The 19,619-nt window shown below is 27.0% G+C and overlaps 2 protein-coding genes across 5 annotated transcripts; one reads left to right on the forward strand and one right to left on the reverse strand.

The window, feature by feature from the left end:
• Positions 1 to 4,089: 4,089 nt before the first annotated feature.
• On the reverse strand, positions 4,090 to 9,272 carry LOC132940757 (uncharacterized). Of its 3 annotated transcripts, none has more exons than XM_061008491.1 (8): positions 8,920 to 9,261; positions 8,431 to 8,749; positions 6,713 to 6,950; positions 6,438 to 6,646; positions 6,293 to 6,369; positions 5,389 to 5,530; positions 5,083 to 5,235; positions 4,090 to 4,918 (listed from the first exon to the last, which is right to left on the reverse strand). In XM_061008491.1, exons 1-8 carry the CDS (start codon positions 8,961 to 8,963, stop codon positions 4,907 to 4,909), a joined length of 1,194 nt encoding a protein of 397 aa, XP_060864474.1. In that variant the 5' UTR covers positions 8,964 to 9,261; the 3' UTR covers positions 4,090 to 4,906. The 3 variants fall into 3 exon arrangements, with proteins under 3 accessions (XP_060864474.1, XP_060864472.1, XP_060864473.1); XM_061008489.1 differs by having other exon boundaries at positions 5,039 to 5,235; positions 8,920 to 9,259; XM_061008490.1 differs by having other exon boundaries at positions 4,833 to 4,972; positions 5,039 to 5,235; positions 8,920 to 9,272.
• A 201-nt stretch (positions 9,273 to 9,473) lies between these two features.
• LOC132940756 (serine/threonine-protein kinase fused) lies at positions 9,474 to 17,710 on the forward strand. Of its 2 annotated transcripts, XM_061008488.1 has the most exons (11): positions 9,474 to 10,119; positions 10,202 to 10,303; positions 11,075 to 11,220; positions 11,292 to 11,489; positions 11,555 to 11,974; positions 12,054 to 12,216; positions 13,227 to 13,400; positions 13,462 to 13,720; positions 13,799 to 13,831; positions 13,916 to 14,106; positions 15,497 to 17,710. In XM_061008488.1, the coding sequence occupies exons 1-11, from the start codon at positions 9,901 to 9,903 to the stop codon at positions 15,560 to 15,562; spliced, it is 1,971 nt and encodes a 656-aa protein (XP_060864471.1). In that variant the 5' UTR covers positions 9,474 to 9,900; the 3' UTR covers positions 15,563 to 17,710. The 2 variants fall into 2 exon arrangements, with proteins under 2 accessions (XP_060864471.1, XP_060864470.1); XM_061008487.1 differs by having other exon boundaries at positions 9,476 to 10,119; positions 13,462 to 13,831; positions 15,497 to 17,707.
• The last annotated feature ends 1,909 nt before the right edge of the window (positions 17,711 to 19,619 follow it).

Genomic DNA, 19,619 nt, shown 5'->3' on the forward strand with positions numbered 1-19,619 from the left:
AAGATTATATATCAATAAAAAAAAAACCATTTAATTTATATAAAAAAAAATTTACTTAACAATTAAATAGTTTGTATATTTAACTAGTTTGTATTGAAAAAAATTCACTACCATGTGCTTACATAAACTGTCTTCATTAAAACGTTGACGGTTTGGGCTTAAAATATCTTTATACATAGAAAATGATCTTTCTACGTCCACGGGAGTTATCGGAGCGGACTGAAGAAACAATTTCGAATCTAGTATCTTAGTATCTACTCATTATGAACCTATTTTAATCTATAGATAGGTAGTATGGGTACTTTTCACGATTAAAGATAGAACTTTCTTTAATCGTGGTATTTTTATAAACGTAAATTAACTGTCCATACCAAATACTCGATAGAGTATTTAGCGATATCGATAATTATCGCCGATAATAAAACCCATTGAAAATAATTGCAGACAGACGACAATGCAGTCTTCAGAAATTCTTATTGATTTGTACCCTTAATACGTATGTTTGTATAAAACCATCAAATCAATTGACAATTAAACACAATAAAGGCGCATTTATAAGTAAAAAAGGCAAAAAAAGGCATAACAAAAATATGTTCATCGTCTTACGTATTATTAAATGACACACATTTTTATATAAAAATAATTTCTCTATTATTATTATTATTAAAAAAAAAGCTTTTTCCTTAAAATCCGAACCCTAATTACAATCTACCTAATATTAGTATTAGTGATATTGATAGCTATTAAAGTACATGCAAGTACATGTCCAAGTAGGTAAAAATTCTCTGAGAAGGCAATGACCCCTTTGCCCCACTCCTGCGGGCGCCTTAGAGAGTAGGTACATGTGTAGATCTATCCTCATTGCTTCCTACATGTCTATAAGCTATTATACTATTCTAGAGTGTACGAATCTTACTTTATAGACAATACAGACTACAGTAGTTGTATCTTGAATATTTTAAACACAACTGGACATCGTTTGATATTGTCAAAATGTGAATCTTAACTAATTTAAATCGATTACAGGCATTCTTGAATTTTGTATTCAGGAGACTGGATGTGGTAAAATTGCCAATTGACACTAATTAATATATGCATGTCGTAAGACAATAAAATAACCAGCAAGGCCATGTTAAACATATTCATTATTCTTCATACGCGTTATACACGTTATACTAACACAGCTTAAATTGGTAAGGACAGTTAATAGAAAATGCATTACGTCTACATAAAATTTATAAAAAGCTAGCTATTCTAAAATTGTGGACTTGAAAATGCACGAAGCCACGAATCGGATTAATTATTTCAAGATACATTTTAATTGGTTTTAGATTTTATAATTACTTAGATAAATACATTTACAGAAAATAATTCAGAAGTTACGAAATATTTAGCTTTTGCTTTTTATTGAAATAATCAATGAAATTTAGTGGTGGGGAAGTAATTATAGTAAGAATTATAGGCATAAGAAATTTTTTTATTAGCTTCTTTTTAAATTCTTGTCGAGAAAAAAATGTTTTGCTCTATATAAAATTTGAAACATTTAATATTTAATACAAAGCTCCTAATATGATGTTACTAGTGTAATTTAAAGAAAAAAAAAATGAGAGCGTAAATTCGCCGCAATAGTTTTTTGAGTTAATAGCAGCTTAAAAACGCTAAACCATAAAAACTTTCACCAAATGCCTATTTATATTAGCTTTTTCTATACATAGTATAATTTTTAAAAATATTTCGATTCTAAATTTGAACTATTTATAGACATTTTTAATTTTCAATAACAGTTAAAAAATATTGAAGCTACATAAAAACGAATTTTTTTTATAAGTATTGGGAGTTCAAATTTTAACGAAATTCATCAAAATCACGAAAATGTGCAAATTGTTTTGTACCATAAAATGTATAGATTTTTAGGGAAATGTCCCACACACATCTGCTTGAAATTTTTTAGGGTTACGTGGTGTCTTAAATTTTTTTACCTAGTCTCCCGAGTATTTTTAAACTACTTCGGCGCCACTGATTACCTATAATATATTCAATTATCACATACCATTAAATCACACTTTTTTTATGTACTCCCAATTTTTGAAAACTATTATTTTAAACCTTGAATTTTTAGCCCTCGCAATCCTTACATTATACCACGCATGACCGTTGTTGTGCCTTTACGATAGGTTTTCAAGCGTTTACCTATTATTCAAATCTTGGTCCACTGCGCATCCGCGGTCTGTGGGATATTCAATTACTTCATAGTTCATAGTGTGATATACATTTTATTATTACAACTTGATACTCTATTTATAAATTTTTATCTGCTCATGTCAGGTGACCTACTTGGAATTTAAATATTTTAAACTACCTATCACTAATAGGTATAACAGCGCATCTCAATAGCAGTTATAATTTATGAATAGTTATAGTAAATTACTGTTATAAGAAACGTGTAAAAAAAATATGTTTACACAATTGATTAATGCATTAAATAATTAAGGTGTGAGAATAGTATTTTATGATGTTGTACCTATACCGTATTATTAACTAATGTGGCTCTAAACCTTTAATAACCGTGATACCGCATGATACCTAATACCTATCCATAGCTAACATTTTGTGATATTATATCTGCAACAACATTTTGGCTTCTAACTTTTAAATTACCCAAAAATCATCGATCTAAAAAACTGAAAAGCTCGGAATTGTACTAAATTTCTTCACGAAGAAATTTCATCTTTTTACCATGATAATACGATCAATTCTTCATAATAAAAACACTTAAGTTTATTTTAAATCAATGCCATTAAGCCATCAATGGACAGAAAATTGTGCATGTACTTCATGTTGAAAAGGTGTACCAAACTACCCCTAATGAAATATGCTTAGGATAATAGGATTTGATTGGGCAACAAAATTAAACTATTGCACAGCCATACAAATTTCAAACTGTGCGAGTGCAAAATGACTATATTCAGTGGCGTAGACAGGGTTTTTCATTTGGGGGGGGGGGGGAATTTACATATATTCATAATTTTTAAGATAAATCACCAAGTAGTGCCTCCGCACTAATATTATACATACGCAAAAGTAGGTATTGATCTGCTGTACAGTAGGTGTCTAGATAAGTCAATTTAGAAATGTATTGACATTTTTAGATAAAAAAACTAAAAAATTTCAAATTTCAATTAGGTAATAGATCAAAATGAGTCAAAATACTTTGAACATTTAAAATGTTCATGTATAAAAATAAAATAATAAAATAAAAACATTTAGTGAAAATTTAAAGTAGCTACTTGAAACCTACTAAGTACCTTGTTAGTTTTTGAATTACAACAAAATAAGAAAACTACTATGTGTTTGTTAATTTAACGATGAATATTCAATGTCTAACTTCAGACGCTCATAAAAAATTTTTGTGGATTTACGCTCAATTTTTTTTTAATTTCCACTAACAACTTATGATTGACCTTCTATTAGATTTTAAGGTTTTTGACCAACAAACAATTTTTATAGACAATAATTTTAAATAAAACCAATAAAAATTAAAATTTTCTTCTGCCTATGAGGACAAAAAAAAGTCAAAATATTTTTAAAATATTATTGTACATAGAAAATGATTATAAAAACATTCGGTGAAAATTTAATTTAACTGCGGTACGGTTATTTATTTAAGAGTTACACCAAATAACAAAATTGTCTTGGTAAAAAACTAGATTTGCATAAAAACCACCGTTTTTCCTTATTTTTTTTTTTTTGGTTTTTGCATCTCTTTTGAAAACTAATAAGAATTTTACACTTTTAGACTTTGGTCAACTTTTCCCAAAAATACCTACTAGATTCACTTACCAGACAGTTGAAAATTTAATCATTTTTACTGCCACAAAATGTGATGACGGAAAAAAAAAACACAGACATCATTTTAAAATCAACACAATTATCACTCTGCTCAGAATCCAAAAAAAAGGTTATGAGGGGGGATCCATCTACCATATCCTCCCGTGTCTACGCCCATAACTATATTTAATGTTAACACAACTAAAATAAATAAGCATAACAACTATATCAATGTCATATTCATTTAAAAAAACAATGCAATTTACCTAATAAAAGTATTTTATTACTCACTCATTAAATTAATCATAAAACATACATATTTTTATAAAAATACATAAGAAACATTTATTTTACAAACAATATAATTATATTATTACACTAAAAATGTTAATTTAACATGTAAACTCTTTTCTGTGAATTCTAAATTCTAAGAACTTTAAAACCTAACAATTATTTTTGAATACTTAAAATTTTTTTTAATCTTAAGTTTGTAGTTCATCATTAAAACTTAATAAAAAATTAAATAAATATTCTAACTTAACTCAAAATCCACATGCTCAATATTAGTACAATACGTATAAACATTTTACAATACCATGTTGGCTAACATTTACCCTAAGGTGTTACAGTCATAATTAAAAACCAATTTGTGTACATTTGCCAATGTATAATGAACAAAAATAATACATTCATTTATTTACTAAATCTTTAGTATCTTATGTTAATTGTTGGATGATCATAAATTACAGTTTTCTGTACTTAAATGGCTAATAAGATGAAGCATTTATTACCCTATAATTTATTTATACATTTTAACTTTGTTGAGTTTTGGAGAAAAAAAAATTATAAAATTTATATAATTTGAAAATAGACTTCTGCATTTTGTGAAATGTGAGTTATAAAAACCAAGTTATAAATTATTGGCCAAAAAATGTGGTATATGAATCTAGTAAAATTTCATACACTAATGGGATAGACAAATATTTATTTATTATTAAATAATGCAGTATGTACTGCATCTAAATCATAACCGACATACGCCGATGGTTTATACAAATCAGCACCACGTGTAGGCATTCTACGACTTGTTCTAGAAAAAAATATAATTTAATGTCAATGTTCTCTTTTCCTTTTAAATAATGACCTATAGTGACATAAACCCCTTAATAAAACAGTTAAATAAATTATTTTTTGAATATTGATTATTTACCCAGATACAGATATTGGCCCACTGTTAGAACCAGCATTCCTCACCATGTCACATTTCATAGGCCTGCCATCCAGCTGTCTGTTGTGATATACATCTACTGCTTGTATAGCATCAGCACGACGATTGTAAATCACTTCAGCAACACCAGGTCGAATCACTTTAGATTCTAATAAATCTCCTATGTCTGCAAATAGTTCCTGAATAAAAATATGAATATTCAAATTAATAAAACAAACAGTATTTGGGTTAATCACAGATTTTTAAGCAAAAAAATAATTCTTATCGGCATGTATATATATAATTTGGTAATTACAATGACTACAATATTATCATATAATATTAGTACATACTCTTATATCTTCACATGTCACAGATGGTTCTAAGTTGGATATAATAATTTTATGGCCTATAGGTGGTCGTGCACGCTTAGCTAAGGCTGTTTGATGAGAGTCCAATCTTGAACGTAATGTTTCACTCAACCCTCTATGATTCCTATAAAAAAAAAAAATTATCATGTGATAATGTTATCATTAAAGAATCAATTAGTTGAAGATCAAACATTTTATTTCAAATAAGTAATAACTAATTGAGGCTTCTACACTTTATAATAATACTTAAATAAAATAATTTCAATGTATATAAAAAAACTATGAATACATTTTTTTAGCTTGCTGATACTTTAATAAAAAAAAGTTCATTTTTCAAATAAAGAGTGATTTGATGAACTCGTGATTTTTGTGTTTATGGTAGCAAATAAGATGGAAATTAATTTTTTTATTTTCTTGTTTTTATTTAACGCTTAAGGGGAAACTGCTAACAACCGCTCCAATTTCCAAGAAACCGGCCTTTCATAAAATCTATTTTGGTATTTTTGTTACAATTTAAAAATTATATAGTTACTTGATACCCTTCCAAATTAAGAATAATAGCAATAAATACAAATATAATTATATATTTTTGCGATTTTAAGTAGTGATGGATCCTATTGAAATATAATGTTTCCAAAATCTATTTGATTGGTTTTACATAATCGAATAGTAGTTTTTCAAATAGAATAGTCGGATAAACTATAAAATTGTTTGATAGTGCATATCACTAGTTCTAAGGTAATTTTTAATAATTCCAAAATGTTAAATTAATACTCCCATAATTGAATTGAATTTTAACCAAGAATCATTTTATTTGTTTTTAAATTAATAAATTACAATTTAGTTGAAAAATATAATAAAAAAATTGTAAATAAATTTATTTTACCTTGAATTTCTATCTGATAAATCATCTTGATATCCATCATGATTGAACATTGTATTTCCAACATTCCGTCTCATTACCTACAATAAATTGAAAAATGCATTAAACAGCACTTTAATTTTTAATTTAACATAGGTATCTTATTTACCGGTGTTGGAGAGTATCTATTAGTATCTTCCCATTCCATTGAATCCTCATAATCCATTGCCATAGGTCTATTATATGGTTTATCATTAACTCTCATTGGTCTTGTAGGACGCTCTGGTGGTCGTCTCATAGACTGTGTGTTTTGTATTGGACGTCTCGACATTCTCATATCCCGTCTCACTGGTCTAATTTCTTCAATAGGTCTGTCACCTTACCATAATTAAACACATACTCAGTAAAAAATAAAGAAACAATATACAACTATAAAAATGTTACTTCTAAATGTATTCAGCTCTGAATTGAAAGTGTTACTACTGCGTCTTTTTTCTACACCATCAAAACGTCCTTGATTTACAGAAGACTGTCTGTCTGGTCTTCTATCTCTAAATTCAGAATGATGCGATGTTGCTCTTTCATCTAAAATAGACTTGACAGTAAGAATACCACGGCGGTCAATTTTTACACGACCTAAGTTATTGGAATGGCCTCTTGACGTTTCCACATATTGCATTGTCTAAAACAAAAAAAAAATTTAAGTGTAAATCCCAGATTAAAAGTAAAACTTAAGTCTCGGAGATAAAATATGAGCTCTATTCGTTATGCGCCAAGCATCAGTTTTTTTGGTAATTTGTGGTTATTAAATCATAAAATAATACATGTATAATAAAATATTATAATATATTGAACACATCGTGGCAAAGAAGCTCATATTTTGTACCTGTGAATACAAGGGCGCCCATTAGGGGAAGAAGGTAAGCCCTCTAGACAAATGTGAAATGATTGTAATTTTTTGTAATTGTAAATAATAAACTATTTTTACTGATGATATTATAATACATGACATATTACATAGGTACATCGTTTATCTATGTTGTGTATTTAATAAAATCAATTTTGTTGGTTCTTAGTTATTTTTTTATGATATTGTCAACCCCCCTAGGTTCTGATTGATGGGTGCTCTTGCGTGAATATGCTACCAACAGCAGCATGACAGTACATGTTGAGTACCAGTAGTTAAAACAGTGTATGAAAAATGGTCCGCTCATTGTTAGTATGCATCTATAGATAACTTATCTTATTTTATTAATACAAACACAGTATTAATTTAACAGTGTCGCTCTATCAATCGTTTGTTCATTGTTATTAGTTAAGAAAAATAAAATTTATAATCAAAATGTTTAAGTTTTAAAGGTTTTGATTTCTAACTTAAATATTAAAAACTATAATGTAAAAATTATTCAAGCAATCGGATTATCACTAATAATAAGTTCACCAATCAGTTTAAACATCACTAACATAACAAACTATACATTTACATAACTTAAAAATGTTATTTCTATAGAATACTATATAATACTTATTTCTATACCATAAAATTAATGTTTAATCATATTTATTTATTTTGTTAGCTTATATTAACTCAGTCCTCTACTTAAACTCATACATGGTCCATAACAAAATCGTAAACAGTTGTACATAAATCTAATCAGACTAAAAAAAGTTCAAGTTTGAAGTCCAACTAAAATATCAGTCATATTGTTGTATGGGATAAATATTATATAAAATTATTATTATATTGTTTATTCAAATATACCAGATATGGTGCATCGTTAATATAAGTCTTACAAACAGAATTCTAACTTCAAAAAAATAGCAGTTGATCAAGGAGTCTTAAAAAATATATAACCAGGAATGCACTATCAACACAATATGTAAATGTGTTGTAAAGCCCTAGTGAGCCTAGCAATAACAAAAATTAAAAAAAAATTACAAATTTTAGCAATTATAGTTTCTAAGGGTAAATGATTAGATGTTGTAAATATATAAATAAATAACTATGGTTACTGATATTGATAGTTTTCAATACAAAACACCTCATATTTGATTAATTACTATAGTCTTAAACTCTTTAATAAGTGTAATTTTTTTATTTTACTACAACTTATTTTAATTAATGGTACCTAATTGAGATTTATTAACAAACAGTTACTTACATCATATGGTGTTGAATGTAAACGACGTTCCTGAATTTTTTCACGAGCATCCTTTTGTTTTGTTAACTTTTGTCTAGCATCTACTATCACTGTTGGTTTTTCTAAAGCCTTTTGCAATAGTTTAACACGAGCATCAACCACATTCATTGCTACTCTAGCATTATTTTTTGACATCATATTTTTATTGTTAAGTTTGCCATTGGTAGAGTGCTTTTGAATGGCTCTTAAACGTTTTACCTTGGATGCCTTGTTGGCTGCTGCTACACGTAAACGATTACGAGTACCACCTTGCCGAAGAGCTTGGAAAGCTTTAGTACGTCTGGAATACAATTTTGAAAATATATCACCAATTCGGGATTTCAGGCACTTTTGTTTTATATAATATACATGTTTCTTTGGACCATTAAATATTAATCACCACATAATGTATACTGATGAGTTTACTACAGCATAAGAAATAGTTTACACAAATAGGTAGTTTAAATTTACCCTGATTGGCCATTTTGGGGTCTCTTTCCTTTTATGAACTTCATATTATTATCTCCTCGTTGTTGAAACCGAATACCAACGTCCTGTTGTTTTGGAACACTAAATTAAGACTCCACAAAATACAAATCTACAATCATTGACCATGTGGGCAAAAACGGTAGACGGCAATCAACGTGACTGCGGGAGTCGCATTCGTGTAAATTAAAAAAACTGTGAAATTCTATATCTATAAATCGATTTAGAAACAAAACTACTAATTTAGGAAAACGTAAATCCGCTAAAATGGTTGTTAGTTCTTATATTTTGATAGACCAAAATTAATAAATTACATAAACAAGACGAATGGTGACGAACAGTGTGGCCAACAAAACCGAAAATGTAATTGATTTACTCGAAAACACCAGTGTCCAGTAAAGAACAGGATACTTTAAAGGCTACTGTAAAGGTTACTCAATAAAACTGTTCTATTGGCACTGCACTGTGCCAGTCGATCGGTTCGTTCTTCAAAGCAATTATGATGGATTCGAAAATCCTAGTAAAATGTAATTCATTTTCTACGCTCTTAACGGCCATCCTGCAAGTTTTAAACAGCAATAACAAAACAAAAAATTAAGTATAAACCGTCAATGATAATTTAGTGATAACGTTATGATACTGATTACTCGATAAATAAGTATATTATTCAATATTTATGTTTCACAACAAATAACAATTTGTAATTTATATTTTTTTATTACTTTAAATTAGCCATATTTTGTATTGTTATTTATTATTTTTTTATACATTTTCTTTTCGGTTTTGTTTGAATTTTTTTTATACACATTATATATAATCATTTATTTAACATTCACTCAAAAATGTAAACGATTATGATCAATAAAATGGACTGGGTCTCCGTTTCTTTTTACAGTGGTTTTTGTAAAGTAAAAACCTTAATGTTAAACCTTATAATTTATGATTGAATTAAACTCTTGATGAGCAATGAATATGAATGGTAATATTTGGCGACGGGAGCCTTATATTTGTACAACAGATGAAGTACAATATCCAAGGATGGAACCTGAAGAGCGACTCGCTTGTTGGGCTCAAAGTCATAACTATGAATTAGGGGACAAGATAGGTGAAGGTTCATTTGGTAAAGTTTTCAAAGCCTTACACAAAGAAACCAACCAAATAGTTGCTTTCAAATTTATTTTCAAGGTATAGTTAGGTTTATCAGTTGAATGCTTGTTTGTTCAATTCTTTGTTTGTAATTTTAATTATAATATGTCCATTGATTTAGCTCGACAAATTAAAAACGTTACAACAGGAAGTTGACATTCAACAGAAATTACACCATCCAAACATTGTCAAAATGATTGAGTCATTTGGAAATGAAAATGGGGTGGGATATTAATATTTAATTCTATTTATTTATTTACTTTATTTTCTTATAACCAAAACAAACAAGTCATAAGGATAATTGATAACATAATGACATAAATAACCAACAATTTGTCTCGCTTCAGCTGACGTCCTAGTGTTGGTATAAGACAGAAGACTATTAAATTAATAATGGACATTTCTCCCTATTTTTTAAAAAAGTACTATTTATTTTTGATATGAATTTATTATTTTTTTGCCTATTGTCTAATTTTGACAGAATAAATGTCCAAATATTTTAATAAATATAATAAATTATGGATGTATATTTTTTTATCATTGTCTACTTGAAAAAATAAAATTTGCTATTAAAATAATAAAAAAAATAATTTAAATCAAGTAAATATTACAATAAATAATATTTAATTGACAAATTAAAAAGTAATGTTTAAAAATAATTAATTAAATTTATAATTTGAAATAAATATAATAGCTAAAAGATTTTCTAAATAAAATATAATTAATAATTGATAAAAATATTTGGATTTTGGCCTTTGACAAAAAAAAAATTCATATTAATTAATAAAATTTAAAAAATAGGTATGGGAAATGCTGACATCAAAAAGTGTATCGGGGGAAGATTTCCTATTATACTGAAAACAGTCGAGGGTAGGAATGTCCATTTACTGTTTAAAATGTACACCAGCAAAATGTTAATAGCTGGAGTGAGCTCACTGTCACTAATCAAATATCTAACTGGTGTAATATTGGTGTTAATATTTGTTTATGATAGATTGCCTTGGTCATGGAGTTTGTGCCTCGATCACTTAAAGAAATCATAGAAACTGAAGGTATACTGAGTGAAGAAAGGACACAGGTGATTATATGTCATCTTGTATCAGCTTTACACTACTTACACCAGAAAAATATTTTACACAGGTATGTACCTAAATTTATTAATTGTTTTTTTTTTAACACAATATTCTTTACTAAATAGTTATAATATTTAGGGATTTAAAACCACCAAATATTTTATTGGACAACAATGATGTTGCAAAATTATGTGATTTTGGTTTAGCAAGGCTTATGTTAACTGGCACTCAAGTATTAACTCAAGCATCACTCAAAGGAACCCCTCTTTATATGGCTCCTGAAGTGATAAATTCTCCTGTTATACCTCCAATGTACAATCATAATGCAGATTTATGGTATAAATTGATGATTTATTATAAAGTAAATACCGTTTGTGCATTGATATAAATTATTAATTTAGGTCATTGGGATGTATAGCATATCATTTACTATGTGGAAAACCTCCTTTTGATACAAAATGTTTGATGCATTTAGTTCAAATGATGAAAGATCAACCAATAATTTGGCCAGATACTGTGTCAGCTGTTTGTCAGAACTTTTTAGAACAACTATTGCAAAAAAATCCGTTACAAAGGTTAACGTGGCCTGGCCTATTAGAACATGAATTTTTAAAAAACAACGTATACGTGATAGATATGGATCAAAATGAGGAAATAGATGTCTCAACAGAATTTGATAATATTGTGTCACCATTAAACTCAATGAAAATAAATGAAGAAGAAGAAGAAGATGTAGAAGAAGAAGAAGAAGAAGAAGAAGAAGGGGACAAAGAACCCTCGGATTCTTCTACTGGTCATGATTTTACATCTATAGAAGACACGTACTACTTTTTCATGATTTTATGTAGAAGAAAAATACTCTTTAAAATTTTAGAATTAATTGTACTGATTTGTATTTAGAACTGAAGAGGACTTGCGTTCAAGTCAATCAGGTTGGTGTTCTGAAACTTGTCAAGAGTTAGATGTGGGTTGTGATAAATCTAACTCTATGACCGATATTACAACATCTAATGATTTTATGAGCGAAGAATGGATTGTATTTCTACGACAAAGTGCTTCTGAAGTAAAATTTTAATTATTATCTAAATCTATACTACTTATACATGAGAGTTGTTACTCTTCTTCTTCAAAACCAGTCAATGGGGTTTCCACAATTAGATTGTTTACACTGACAAGGTTTTAAACAAAGTTTCATAGGCCCAACTTTTGTCCCCGGAATATTGAGCAATGAAATGTTAATACACTCATTGTGATTATTGTAGGGAATCTATTTTTATTGCAATTATTAACAGTAAACATTATAATAGATTTAAGTATAAAAATTATAAATTGTAAGTACGCTTATGCTTTGGACTGTCTTTAGCAAGATAATGAAAACCATTTATTTGTGCTATGATCCTATATTCATCCCCCTCTACTTAAATATTTGTCAAAAGACTACTGCATCTCTCTGGTTTTACGACAACTTTTTCAATTTATTTTTTATATAACCACTCAGTGGCGCAGAAGTCCAAAATTTTACCTATGACATTAGACACCTCCACATACAATTTTGACACCTACCTATTTCTTATAATTACCTTACCATAAACCAACTATTGTTTTTATGTTGTCTATAAACAAATTTTTATAAAATAACTAGAATGACAAAGGGGACCCCATGCCTACAAAAATCACCTATGACAGTCGTCATAGATAAATATATATTATGGGGCCACTGTAACAACTCACTGGACTATGTTTACACCTATTGCTCATTTTTATTAAATAAATTGTGGTTCAATTAAGTTTAGTTATATATTGTGAGGTTAATACTATTAATTTTATCTAGTTTATGAAGAAAAAACTTATTGATAATTCAATTCTGTGTAAAATAATTAATAAATTAAATAAATTTTTCAAAATGTACCTTTTTAAAATTTAAATATATTAAACACCAAGTAAAATATTAGATCATAATCCTCATTATATATATTATATAGAAAATTAAAATTTTAAATAATATATTGTATGCATCTCATTTTATCTGTACATAATATTACAAAGTTAATACAATGTAATTTTATTTTTTAGGTTGTTTCTGGGAATATAACATCTATGACTCAAAAAAGTTTTATTCTGGTAGTATTGTCTCCCTTAAAAAGTGGTACCATGTCTTCCAAATTATTACACTATGTTGTTACTGTTCTAGCAATACCTTTTGTTACTCCAAATATTCAACAAACTGAGAAAGACTTAATAACTAAAGTATTTATAATTATTTTATTTTATTTATTTTTATATTATTAATATTTTTTGTGTGTTGTAGATCTATATTGAAACTCAAGTCATTCCGTGTTTAATGCAAGCATTTTCTAATGCTATCAAATCTCCTACACGTAACTGTGTATCACCTGCACCACCTGACAGTATTGGCATTCAAGAATTAGGCAGTCTAGAATCGGTGCTTCTATTAGTAGAAGGATTATGCTTGGACAAACCTATGGAATGTCTTAAGCAACTTACTGAGAGTATCTATTTTTTGAAAATTCTACCATTATTACAAAAATGTTTATCTTTGAGTCATGGTAATACACATTTAGTTACTAATACAATTGCCGTATTGATATTAACTTTAATATATTTGCCATGCAACATTGGTTTAGTGCAAGACATAGTTCTTGGGAAACATTCGGAAGGTACCGTAATTGTTTTTTTTATTTATCCAAAAGTATATTAATATTACTATATTTTCATATAATACCTAAATAATTACCTTTCAGGTAGAATTTCAAATGTTGAGCTACATAAATTGCTTAGAAACAATGAAGACCCGTCCATAAGAGAAAGAACATGTGTCCTTTTATTACATATGACTAGACTAGATCCTATTTGTCTTCAAGAAATTTGGCATCAAACTCTTACAAATGATATCGAGTTTTTAAAAAGTGACCCATGCCCCAATGTTGTCCAGGTACATACAAATTATGATTATTATTTATTTATATTTAAAATGTATTTTAATGTTTTCCTAAATTAAAATATGGACTTATATGTTAACTTATTTAAAATTATGAAAAACTAAGGTCTATATTATAATGTATTAAAGAAAATGTTAATAACTAAAAACAAATTAAGATTGAAATTGATTTTCTATAACGTTTTGTATGGTTTTATATTTTATAATTTTAAATAATTTAGTTATCCTATATTTTATGTTTAATTTCTATTCAATACTGAGGGCTGACCCCCCCCCCCCCCCATATTGCCGGTATTATTATTACTTTTAAAAAATATTTATCAAGTTTCTACTGTCGTTAACTATCAAGCATATAATTCTTACCAGAATAAATTCATATTTGCATACAAATTTTCCTAAAATTATCAGTAATTTTTGGTAAATGTAAAAACTACTTGTATGAAAGACCTTGTATTAAATGTCCATGCCTTAGCTATACAAATTTAATATTTTATACATTTTAAACTACAAGTTAATTGTATATTTTTCAAAATTTATACTAATTTGAAAAAAGCATTTAACCCTAAAAAAAACAATTTTGCCTATATGTATCGTTAATATTTTTAAATAGTTATAAAGAAACTTATGATGAACCTTGTATTACATTTTTAAGCTTTTTTGAAATAATTATTTATTGAAATTTTTAGAAGAAAAAAACTTAAATTAATCAAATATAATCCAAGTGAAGACAGACCGAATCAGGGTTACCAAACAATTTTAAAAAATTTTCATTTATTTTTGTTTTTCCTGATTATTTAAAAAAAATATTGAGAATTTTCAATTTTGACCTCCGAAAGTATGAACTAGATCCAATTTTCTTCCAAAAACCTCCATTGAAATTTATGATCAGAGCATTTTTTTCTACTAGAAAAGTTGAAAAGTTGAAGTTGTACAAACATTTTAAAATACCCCACCTAAACGTCTACAATTATTAAACTGGGAAAAATAAAAATAAAATTGTAATTAATTTTCAAGGCCCCCCCTCCATTGAAAAATCCTGCGTACGGCATTGAGCAAAATATTCGAAACTTACTTGCCTTCAAAAATTTGAAAATGAAAACAAAATATGTGATTTGTCAAATTTTTCAATTAATGAGTAATAATTTAAATAAAATTAATTATAAAAATATAGACCAGTTATATTGTCTATGTTTATTTCATTTTATTTTTTAACATTTTTTTAAATTTAAATTTAAAATAAAATCATAACCTACTGACAATAATTTTATTTAACATATGCTAGCAAAGCAGCAGTTATTAAATGTTTGTTCTATATTTTTAATTTTTCAATTGTGTATTAACTCAGTATATTAAGAATTTAATACCAATTTTATTATTGTTCTAGGCTGCTATTTATACATCTGAACTATTGAAGAAAACACAATTTTACCAAGTGGAAACAGAACAATGAGAGTATATTATCATAATTAAATCAATACACTATGGTTGTTTTTATTTGAAGTATTATCATACATTATTTTATATTGTATAAGGAGTGAAAAAGTTAAATTTAAATAAGGATTGAGCCATAAGAATAATGATAAATAATAAGTAACGATAATAGTTATTTAAATATAAATACTTTTTGTATAAATTGATTTATGACGAAAATACAATATGCTAAATAGTCATAATAATTAAATCATTTGTTTTTATATACTCATAAGCAAGATAATAGATGTAACAAAACGAAATATGATGTAAATTATATAATAATAGTAACATCCATATAGTTTTGTTCGCCAAAAATAACAGATATATGAGGCAAACACTTATTATAGATAAGATTAACTGTTTTTCAATATTATGCAAACTACTCGAATAAAAATATGGGACAGGAATATAAAATAATATTTATATAGTTTTTAAAGACGAGTGTTTATTCTAACAGGAATATTATTGGGATCTAAACCAAATATTCCACAACATATCAACATGTAATAATGATTTCCCCACCTAATACATTTTCAAGTACATACAAATCATAATTTCTTAAGCTTCATAAATACGATTATAAAAATTGTATGCACGGGGGCCTTGTGTGTCACGGTGGTCAGCCTCAGTCACTAACGTGTTATGAGGTCAAGCATCGGCTGGTATTGCAAGTTCCCGGACCACCTTGGTTTTTAGTGACAAATCCTCGTCCCACATCATGTGTTCGGTGTTCCTCAACCAACCATAACCCCTTACATATTGTTTGTACATCTTAAAATACTCATAACTAGCTTTAAAATTAAAATATAATAAAATGCCCATGAGATGCCCTAGATAAAAACCTTACCTTTAAATTTTATAACCGGTCATTTCACTCTAACTTTAGAAATTATTATTATTATAATCATTATATGAACATAGAATTTGCCATGTTGCACATTGTTCAGAGAAAGAAAATAAATAGTGCGCTGACATTCTCTTAAGATCAATAAAAAAATTGAATGTTTCTTATTAAATAGTTTATTCTCTTATGGTGGTACCTAAATCACTAACTTCACAACAAACATACAACTATTTATAAACGTAATCATTATTGTATTAAAAGATATAGTCATGTGTGTTACTTTTAATACATATCTAATTAATCGTTCCATCTCTCACTTTATAACTATTATATCAAACTAATATGATGTTTAATTCATCATATCATAATATTTTATTTTTTGTTTTTCTTGAGCTTAATAGTAAATTGGTTTTCTTACTATCCCTTTTCACATTTAACCTTTTCAAGTTTTTTTACTTTTTGATCATTTTATCATACCATAATTACATCCTATCAGCGATTATGTTCCTTACCATCCCTATCATACGATACACCAAGTATATTTCAGGGTAACATTTTTATTTTATTTTATTTGTTTTTAATTTTAAGTTCATATAGAAGTTATTGATGTATGAATATAACACAAACTTGAAAATAATCTTTTTTAAATCCAGGGTATACCCTATTATCTTGACCGCTTTTTCACGACATAGGTGGATTAACATTATGTAACAATTTTATTGCTTTTCAATCTTAAAACAACGCTTACAAATTAATGAGCTTATCACAAGTACCTATATTTTTTGAGAATACGTCAGTTATTGATCTGACCATTATATTGTTATCTTCTTAAGTGTTCCAGCTTAAACTATAAACAGTATAAACACTTCAAATAAAATTTCAAATGTGAAATTACCTACACTTGGAAAGCAAAAAATCCGATTACATTATAATTCACAGATAGCAATATGTGGTAATATGTGTACATAAAAAAGTATTATAAAAATTATCTGGTTGTTATGAAAAGAATAATAGATAAAGAATTTTAATTTAACAATTTTGCAAAAAAATAATGAACAATAATAATATTTTAATTTTTTGCTAGGCATAATACATATTAAATACAGCCTTACAAGTAAAAAAAAAAACATTACAAACCATTTTGATGAAATATACTAATTATATCTGTCATAATGTTTGTTATAATTATTTGGTCTGACATTTATTGTATCTGTTTTGTTATAATATTCTAAACTATAGTCAGAAGTGTCTATGATCTCACAAATAAAGGACTAAAACTGTATTCTGACTATCTGGACATTTTTTCATTTGTTGTTTATTTAGTAAATATATGTTATATCACTTTATACATTTTCATGAATCTTATTCAGCATGTATTCAAAACTTGGTTGTTCAAAATATATTTTTTGATCACAATTTTAATAATATAAATTACATTTGAATATTTGATTAATGGCAGGATTAGGTCGTACCTATTATTTAAAATATTATATAGGTCGTCCCTACCTAGGTAAGTAAATCTACAGTTTCCTTATTTTATATTTTTATTAAATATTTTATAATAATTAAAATTTTTAAGTAATACCTATATTCAAAAACTGCATTTTTTGAGATTTTTAAAGTATATGTTCTATCAAACAATTTTAGGTTGAAAAAAATGTTTTAAATTAATACCTAAGTACTCATTATTTTGTTTTGCTCCGATAGACACATTTTAATATTTTCAACTAAGATAACTGGTAGGTACCTATTATAGTACCTTCTGTAGTAGTATATAATACTATAGGTACCTCCACTTGAATGTTAAAACACTTGATATGATAATTAATATAATATTATAAAGTCTGATAGTCGGACATATATATATATATATATATACCTAGGTACTATATACACTTAATACACTATTACATTAATAGTGGCAATAGCAAAAAATATACTAAAGGGCTTATAAATTATTGTATCAGATAGTTGAAATATTAAATATTAAACAGAAAATTTGGCGAATTCATGTGCCAACCGGGTTCTAACTTTAAAACGATATTATGCAGATTTTCAGGTATTACCTACGTACTAATATCTAATAATGGAGGTTTCTATTCATGTTTAGACTATTAGCCATGTATTATAAATATATAGTATTATAGTCTGTAATAGACTATTATTTACTTAATGTACCTATATAATTTTTCTAAAAAATGTGTATTAGATTTACTATAAATATAATATAGTTATTATTGACTAGAATATTATAATTTAAATCATTGAATTTTTCAACGATTACCTAACCTATGATTTTATATATTCCGCGTATTTTTTTTTTAGCCAATGACTTACTGTCATTATGTCAATTTTGGTTTTGGAGGCATATGGACATATGGTAAGAGGTCAAAATTAATAAAAAATTCGATCTATCCTAATTGGATTCGTATTAGTAATAGGTACCTGTTGCTATTTAAAAAAATGCAAATTTTTCTTCCAAGCGTAGGTACCTATACTGAAAAAACTAAACAATTGAAAATAATCAAAAAATGTGTATTTCCGTATTCCATATCTCTACCCGAAAATTCTATATCAATCTGAGGTCACTAGACTCATGGCTAAATATATTTAGCCATGACTGTACGGAAATATTTCATGTTAGGTACCTTTAAAATTAATCTTTTTTAAAATTAATCATGATTCTTAATTAGGAATACCTAAATACGAATAGGTATAATATCATACAAAATAGACAATAATTAAAGGTTACTGTAAGGACCGATACCTTATGTATACCTAAGGTATAATTTTGATAATTTTGACGAAAACACTTGATGGAGATAACACTTGTTTTTCTATAAAGGTTTAGTTCAATTCTATTTTTTTAGAAGGATTTATTTTCCCCTATGTTGATACTATACTTATTGATATCATACAGACAGTCTATGTAAGTAACGTCATATAAGTAATTATTGATTACCCGTAGATAAAGTATAATATAAAGTTTATTAATCCGGATTAGGGATTTTGAATTTATAAATCGCATACATTGTATTGGTTAAGTATTTAAATAACCAATAGGTATAGGTCTCATATTTAAAGTTTGAACAAAAGAAAATGGGTATTTAATATTTATCATTATTGATCTAATGATAATAATATGTGATAGTCAAAACTTAATGTACACATTTATATGTACCCTTAAGAT

The sequence above is a fragment of the Metopolophium dirhodum genome, chromosome 3, assembly GCF_019925205.1.
Source record: "Metopolophium dirhodum isolate CAU chromosome 3, ASM1992520v1, whole genome shotgun sequence".
Classification (NCBI taxonomy): Eukaryota; Metazoa; Arthropoda; class Insecta; order Hemiptera; family Aphididae; genus Metopolophium; species Metopolophium dirhodum.